This window comes from Fusarium mangiferae (genome assembly GCF_900044065.1).
Source record: "Fusarium mangiferae strain MRC7560 genome assembly, contig: FMAN_scaffold005, whole genome shotgun sequence".
NCBI classification, from domain to species: Eukaryota; Fungi; Ascomycota; class Sordariomycetes; order Hypocreales; family Nectriaceae; genus Fusarium; species Fusarium mangiferae.
In genome coordinates, this window is record NW_024573925.1 from 1,979,903 (window position 1) to 1,987,816 (window position 7,914).

At 50.2% G+C, this 7,914-nt stretch overlaps 4 protein-coding genes across 4 annotated transcripts; 1 reads left to right on the top strand and 3 right to left on the bottom strand.

Moving 5' to 3' along the window:
• Positions 1 to 225: 225 nt before the first annotated feature.
• Positions 226 to 768, bottom strand: FMAN_07571 (putative 13 kD U4/U6.U5 snRNP associate protein Snu13; the record flags this gene model as incomplete). The annotated part of the gene is made up of 4 exons (XM_041831211.1): positions 226 to 380; positions 440 to 580; positions 636 to 698; positions 753 to 768. The coding sequence occupies 4 exons, from the start codon at positions 766 to 768 to the stop codon at positions 226 to 228; spliced, it is 375 nt and encodes a 124-aa protein (XP_041681797.1).
• Positions 769 to 791: 23 nt separating this feature from the next.
• Positions 792 to 1,137, bottom strand: FMAN_07572 (uncharacterized protein; the record flags this gene model as incomplete). The annotated part of the gene is made up of 2 exons (XM_041831212.1): positions 792 to 804; positions 872 to 1,137. The coding sequence occupies 2 exons, from the start codon at positions 1,135 to 1,137 to the stop codon at positions 792 to 794; spliced, it is 279 nt and encodes a 92-aa protein (XP_041681798.1).
• A 283-nt stretch (positions 1,138 to 1,420) lies between these two features.
• Positions 1,421 to 2,284, top strand: FMAN_07573 (putative H+-transporting ATPase lipid-binding protein; the record flags this gene model as incomplete). The annotated part of the gene is made up of 5 exons (XM_041831213.1): positions 1,421 to 1,437; positions 1,592 to 1,604; positions 1,723 to 1,852; positions 1,909 to 2,169; positions 2,220 to 2,284. The coding sequence occupies 5 exons, from the start codon at positions 1,421 to 1,423 to the stop codon at positions 2,282 to 2,284; spliced, it is 486 nt and encodes a 161-aa protein (XP_041681799.1).
• A 953-nt stretch (positions 2,285 to 3,237) lies between these two features.
• FMAN_07574 (putative sterol C-24 reductase) lies at positions 3,238 to 5,123 on the bottom strand (the record flags this gene model as incomplete). The annotated part of the gene is made up of 3 exons (XM_041831214.1): positions 3,238 to 3,249; positions 3,301 to 5,023; positions 5,089 to 5,123. 3 exons carry the CDS (start codon positions 5,121 to 5,123, stop codon positions 3,238 to 3,240), a joined length of 1,770 nt encoding a protein of 589 aa, XP_041681800.1.
• Positions 5,124 to 7,914: the final 2,791 nt, after the last annotated feature.

A 7,914-nucleotide genomic window follows, 5' to 3' on the forward strand; every position in this document is an offset into this window, starting at 1 on the left:
GATATGCTTCAGATATCCTTTGGTCTCGCCAAGATAGACAGTTGATGATATTACTATTATACCCAGGAGGACTCAATGTCATACACCAATTATTGCACCAGATAAGCCCAGAACATAAAAAATTCGGAAACAAATCTGAGCAGCAACAAACAGTCGTTCAAGGACTGTCTGTCCATAGACGAAAATGTGTTCCATCTTTTGCTTTCCTCCTCGTCGTGGGGTATCTTAGATAGCGAGGCGCTCAACCTTGTCGCGCATAGCTCGGATCTGGCCGGCGAGCTCGCTGGCGTCGTTGCTGGTGATGCTGGCGGCGATGACAGCACGGCTGACACCACAGGCACGGCCGAGGTGCATCTTGCTGCTAACGTAAACATAGGGGACTATTAAGCACAAGTTAGTAATCGACTCAGACTGCATCAGAATTACCAATTGCGCTTACCGTTCTTGTCCTCGCAGAGAAGAGGAAGGTGGAGGAGAATGGCGAGGGGCTGAGTGTCAGCAGCGAGGATGACGAGCTCAGAGACACCGCGGTTCAGGGTCTTGGTGGCTTCGTTAGCTCCCTTCTTCAGCTGGCGGGCATCTGTGAAGTACGTTAGCGAATTGGTCTAAACTGGGCCTTGTTGAAGATGACTTACGCTGAGAAGATTGAACAAGATCGAGAAGCTCCTGCTCGAGCTTCTGATCGGCAAGGGGCCAGGCTATCGGCATATCAGTGAATAGTCACAAGAGAGCTACAAGGTAATTGGACATACCAGCACTCTCAGACATTGTGAAAGACTAGACCGAGGTTTTTAAGGAAAGTTTCTAATCGATGGCAGTCAGTCGCTGGTCCTTGTTGGAATTTGAGGATAGTCAAGTCGAGGCTGCGTACGGGATGGTATGAGTATCAGGGTTCCTTGCGTTGGCTCGCCCTGAGGACTGAAAATGAGGTTGGCGGAGGAATGTGGTTGGCGATATATCGACAAAGTCAAGAAGGAAGAAGAAAAAAAGAGAAGACGCTGGATAATATGCGCCAAGGCGGCAGAAAAATTCACATGTGGCGCGCCGAGCCTTGTGTGGCTTGCTGCTGCGAGGCTTTCCTGGTTCCACTTCTCCTGTTTCGAGCTCACCAGTCAGAGACTGGCCTGGCTGGCCCATCTTTTATCCGAAACACCAGCCGCCCCGTAGTGCATTATGTAATGCTCCCCGTGCCTCTCCCTCCCAGTAGAGTACAGCAAAACCTTGCCGCCAACCAGACGCCAACCTGGAATGAAACCTTAACAAGCACACCTTCACCTCGACATCTTCGTCCTCAACCCCCAGGCAAACGATTCCCGTTGTTCCAACGACTTCATCTCCCAACAGCTCAGCTCGTTCTCGAATCCCTCGATACAGATTGCTCCATTGATATCTGCTTATCCTCAGATAAACAACCGTCAAGATGGTTAGCGAACTTTGGTACGTGCTTGCGCGCCTCCTTGCCCCCATCATCATCAAGCTCTCTATGCATCACCGGAAGCTTCAGGCATCGCCTGGCAACGCGAAAAGCCATCGGAATGGTCTCGCACTACATCATTCTTCATGATTGAAGCTAACATGCGCGTCTCTGCAGCCCCGTTTACTCGGTCAGTCCTCCACGTCATTCATGCCGTCGACGTCACCTCGCGACGCCCAAACCTCCATCGTGAGGCTGTCGACGATATCGACTCCATATCGAATTTCACATCGCTAACGATTATTTAGCCCTTCTTTGGTGCTATGGGCTGCACCTGCGCTATTGTCTTCACCTGCCTCGGCGCCTCTTACGGTACCGCCAAGTCGGGTGTTGGTATCGCTGCCATGGGTGTCCTCCGCCCCGACTTGATCGTCAAGAGTATGCGGCCCTTAGGATTCAATCCTCACGAACTGCGCGATGCTAACATGTCCCAGACATTGTTCCCGTCATTATGGCCGGTATCATTGGTATCTACGGTCTCGTCGTTTCCGTCCTTATCTCCGATGGCTTGAAGCAGGACCTTCCTCTGTTCACTAGTTTCATTCAATTCGGTGCTGGTCTCTCCGTCGGACTTGCTGGTCTCGCTGCCGGTTTCGCCATTGGTATTGTTGGTGATGCTGGTGTTCGAGGAACTGCTCAGCAGCCCCGTCTCTTCGTCGGCATGATTCTTATTCTCATTTTCGCTGAAGTCTTGGGTATGTCTTGGTGCTTAGTCCGACATTTCCAATGAGCTAACATGGAACAGGTCTCTACGGTCTCATCGTTGCCCTCCTCATGAACTCCAAGGCCAACGTCGATGCTGTATGCTAAATCAACAAAGGAACAGGAGCCTTGCCTTAAATGACAGCCTGACAAGATCGAACTCAAATCATAAGAGCTGCTTAGGGTATGGTCGACCGTATGAACACTAATAGCGCTTGCAACTTCCTTGCTCCTTGTCCCAAATATGGATGGTGCAGTAGGGGTTGTGAACGCTGGCGTTGGGTTGGCACGTTTTCATACCTGCCCCTTTTTCGCGCAATCATGGAATAATGGACTCGAGATACTGTTTTTGTTTTCTATTATGGGAGAAGAGGGGCTGGGATGAAATAGGAGGATGGTTTCTGTAAAATACTCTCAACATGCGTGTTACTCTCTGGGTGGCTTCTCATCATAGACGGTGAAGGGGAACTCGAGTATTAGTGTATGCTATTGTCAATTGTTTTTATGTACCGGAACTTAACATATATGTCCCTTTCATAAATCGTCAGGTCTACTGATGCAGCTAGCTGTCATCTATCAATCACATACGTCACCGGTCATGGCGGGCATCATACATGCTCTGGCACGACTGGTACACGTCAAATTGTTGCAAGCCCTCTCGACATCAGTGTTCCGAGGGCGTAATGCTCACTGAGAGCGTATTAATACAGCAGTTTATTATTGTATCCTCGCTTTCAGAAGTATACAAATGCGAGCAAGTAAAAGATTACATAGTCAAAAAAAACCCCGAAGCAAGTTGACACTTTATACAAACCAGTAGAGGCTAGTGTCTACAGCTTTCTTATATACCCCCTGTATTACGTCTCTTCATCTCTTCGTTTGTAGGTTTCCCTTTTCGTCTCCCAGAATCATACCGGTTTTTGTTTTCCTTGTACACATTTCCACTGACCAAAACACCTAGTGGCATCAAGAGCCACTGACTGAGAATAATATATGGGCACAAAGTGTCCCTCATGGGCGCAGCGAGTTTTGACTTGCTCCCGCGTCGCCTCGTCGACTCCTTAGATAACGTACTAAAAGATTGTTAGTATCAAGGTTCAAGTAACGTTTTGGTGGAAACTCACAGGAATGAAGAGGTAAGGTACACGTCGCTCATACTCGAGCCAAGCATCACCATACTTGCGACGGCAACGGGTGATATCTCGAGCAGCACGGTGAGCGATCATACCGCAGAAGAATACTGGATAGAACCAGGGAAAGGGGCTCTCGAAGCCTGTAATAAGACCCCAAGAAACAGCGAACCACACATCGGCAGTGTAGTGAATCTTGCGAGCAAGACCATACCAACCATCAACCAGGATAGTTCCCTGGGGAGTGACAATAGTCTTGGGGTTGTGGATAGTCTGCCAGGGGACTTGAGGAAAGGTTTTGCGTAGGACCAACTTGCCCTTCTCCATAGCGCGGAAGCGGTTCTTCTGGCTGTTGCAGCTATCCCAGACCCAGTACCAGAAGAGATAACCAGCGAACATGGCAGCGAGAATGCCGCGGTTCCAGCGGTACACATCAGGGTGGTGATTAGCTAGATAGATAGTGCAGTGACAGTAAGAGAGAGGAACACCAGCGAGGTTCCAGAAGATGAGCATGAACCCCCACTTCTCATAGTACATATCCCAAGTGGTGATGATGAGCTCCTCTCCTTTGGCACAGGCGTTGGCATAGAGGAAGTGAGCCATGACGAGGAACCAAACCTCTCCAGAGACGTAGCCGTACTGCTCATATTGACGAGCGGCGGCGCCAAGGCTAAGGATGAGCAGAATATACCAAGGCATGCGAACCTCGAAGAACATCTTGAAGTCGAGAATACCAAACAACCGGGGGTTCAACTCAGCGCCCATGAAAAAGTCATAGATGGGATAGCCCGTCATGCGGTGCTGCTTGCCACGCCAAAGAGCAGAGAAATAGGCCACAAAGCTAACGAGGAAGCCACTGAGGATAGCAACAGACAGAAGAGGACCGAACTCATCAATGGCAGTGTAGAGAGGCCAGATGCCAGAGAAATGCAGCAAGGCAAGGCAAGCAAGAGTGGTGTAAAGACTCCAGTAGGCGCTGCAGTAGTAGGGAAGCTGCTTGCCGCCCTCATGAGGAAGAGGCTTGCCATAGCCCCAGACACCGGGGAGAAGGCAGTAGAAAGCACCCTCAACAATCAGGTAAGACCAATACCATGCCCAGACCTGGAGGCGGGGGAATGCACCAGTGTAGACCAGATTGACGAGGTGAGAAGCGAACTCGCCCCAGGACTGACCCTCGGCACGGGAGGGAAACTTGCCATCGTAGTAAGTGGCGCCAATCCACATATACCACATGAGGATAGGGAAGAGTACCATCATGGCAGCGGTGCCCAAAGAACCACCAAACTCGAACTCTCCAGAGTAGTCAATCTTAGGATCCTGGCCAGGCCTCCAGCCATCAACCACATTGGGGTCTTGAGGGACGCCCTCGGTCTTCTCCAAGACTGAATTGATAGGTGCAGCGCCAGAAACATCGTTGGATGTAGCATGGGCGTTGGTGGCGTGTCCATTGGTGGCATCACCGTTTGAATGGCCATTGGCATGGCCGTTGGTCTTGCCATTGGAAGTTCTGTTGACAGCCCCCATGTTGTCGGAATCTGTGTCCTCGTCGAGCTCTTCGGTGAACCTAGCGGTGCGTCGGCGAGTAGGTCGCGAGACAGTCTCAGCGGCAGAGTTCGACTCGGTTTCGACGTCTGAGGGAGGTTGGGAAGTCTGGCGGCGATTTGAACGTGAGCGACGAATAGGGGTCTCAACCATGCCCTCGAAGAGTTCCTTCTTCCTGAAGGCGCAAAGTTAGCTACATGGTAGAAAAATTGGGATTAAGGGATAGAGGAGCAAACAAACCTGGGAGTTTGGCGTAGTGAATATCTTGAAGACATCTTGAAGGAAGGGCTCGGGAGAGCCTTTATATAACTAATGGACAGACGGTTGAACAGAGGCAGAACCAAGAAAGAGACTAAGAAGCTGGAGCCAGGTCCCGAGAGCCTGAACCGTCAATCAGGCTGTGATGACCCAGACTCAAGACTGTGCTTTTTCCCACAGTGCGCAAGACAACAGAAAGAAGCAATCGGACTGGACGCCTCGGATGCACTTTGAAAGCCAGAGATGCAGCTGTGGACGGTGGCACGGCAAATCAAAGCAAACAAAGCCAAACACAGGAACAGGGGGCGGTGACAGTGTCGTGGAGTGAAAAAGACCAGGGCATTGAGTAAAAATGCCTAATTAGGTACCTAGACAGACAGTATCCGCTGCTGGTAGGTTTGGCGATGGCACCTATATCCTGACAAGAAGGGAAAAGAAAAGAAAAAAGAGTCAAGTGAAGGATACCCAAAACAAACCAAATTGTTTAATGGAGTTTGAGAGAAAGGAAAAAAGTTGGKGGRGGRGGRGGRGGGGGGGGGGGGGCGTGTTGCCAACAACACCCAAAGTTGCAGCTTGCAGCAGTCCCCCAAGTACAGCAGTAGGTACAATTCTCGCGATGGGGAATCCGAATAAGAAAACGTGTTGTGCTATTGGCGCGCTGCAGTTGGCCGTTCGGAGCAATCTCCCTCAGGGGACACAGCCAATCAGAGGAGAGGCCTGACAGGCGATCCATGCGCTTGGAAATTGAGGTACTTGTTGTTCTGCAGAGTCTTCTGCAGGGCATCAGGTACCTCTGGCCCATCTGCCCCAGAAATCCCCCAAGGCCAATCATCAGAACCACGCTAATGCACGATTCGTATAGCGATTTGACAGGGGTTAGCCTGCTATTCTGCCGTCTGCCATGACCCCCAGATAATGCGTCAGTTTCTCATCTTTGAGCCTCATCGCTCGCTTGGATCGCCCTAAACGTCCTGATCCTCCTCTTACACGCCGACAAGTGCGACAAGGGTATGCTATACGAATCGTGCATGAAGCTAAGCCCCGACTTTTATCAACGACAATCTATACCTACACCTTGAAACATCAACTCCTCCACAAACTTGACTTACTTTTCAACTCGGCATCATGATAATCTCCGCCTCCCGGTCTCGACGGTGATACATTGAGGGATTTACCTTGATTTTCTGGACGGTTCCGTGTGTTCAAGCAGCTCAAGAGGGCTACATCGTAACGTCTAAGCCGATCTTCATCCTTGTCGACTGTTCCTGTGCCGTCAAAACTCGGCGTGATACTCTCATGATGTGGCTCTTTGTGGATGTCCTGACAGGCCTCTCTTCTTGTGTTAGCCCAACAACTTGGTCATTCGTGCCCCGAAATGCTCCTTGACGCTACATGTTTACCCGGACGGATGAGAATCCCTGGTTTCGTTCTCCCACCTTAGACGAGACCTGCATCGGGATAGATGCAACTGGATCCCTGAACTTGAGTCCATCTCTCCCGAAGACAGACGATCAGTGACAAAGTGTTTGACACACTGTAAGAGTCTGAGATTGAACCCATGTTGGTGAGATGTGTTTTGATTCTTTCTCCTCAGTCTTGATCCCTGCCAATGCGGGCCTACTCTCGAGCCTGTCTTCGACCCAAGGAGAGGTCTTCGAGAGGTTACGCAGACATTGCAGAAGTCCCTTTCCTTCGCTTCAGGTACTCGCCACTCTTGGTCTGACTGATGCCAAGATTGTCTTCATCTTCCTCCTTCTGTTCCGTCCACTGGCTCCGACGGTACATTCGCCCGTTCCTTTTGCTCATACAAGTCATCTTGTCATCAGTAATTCCATGACCCTCCCAACTGTTCGTCAATGGCTGTGCTTGGGAGTTCAGTCGAGACTATCTGAGAGAGGATGCACTGCTAGATATCTCCGTGACCGATGATCACTATAGCTCGTGAATCATAATGCCAGTCTTCTTTTGATCTAGACTGACGTTTTCTATCGTTCATCCCTCCTATTTCTAGCAGGTACCAAATGTAGTTCGTCCTAGAAGACGCACTTCACGGGCTAGTCGCTCTCCTTTGCTCTTTTGGCTTCACGCGCTGTGAGACTTCCATTGCCTACCACTCCATTCGCCTCGACTCCATCCCCTTCCGTAGACGTTGCATCTGCATTGCTGATTTAGTAGGCTTTTCTCAGATGCGGCTCGGAACGCATTTGTTTGCTATGCTTATCTGAGTTGCGGGCGTTGCTACTTGGGAAAAACTCTCATGGTTGCTATGATACAACTCACTACATCAGATGAACCAGGGCCTGCCAACCCAACCCAACCCAACCCCTTTTATGTCATTTCATACCCCTAGGTTGATATTCCCCATCCCTAGTGTATTCATGATGGATCCAGTCAGACCTGCACTTCCTCAATATCGCTTCCATCCATCATTACTCCATCCAGGTCACTTCCGTAGTAAGTTTGAGTTGTCAGATGACAAGAAAGCTCACGCTTCAGGCCACTAGTTACCCCTTAGTTGCCCATTGATCAATCTTAAATGTGTCTTTGTTTGGGTTGAATGAGGCATCCGTCAGCACGTGGTTGCGAGCCTACTGGGGCTACACATATCGAGTCGCCACTTGGGGCTTTTGTTAGAATACAGAATCGAGATGCGACCGTTCTGACGACCACTCAAGTGACTGGAGGTAGCAATAGCAAGGTATTCCACGTGGCTGTGCCACAGTGAAATGGTGAATGGAAACATCACTACGACACAAGGGCATGAGGAAAAGAGAATCGAGCCCACACAAGACGCAGAGCTCCGGCTCC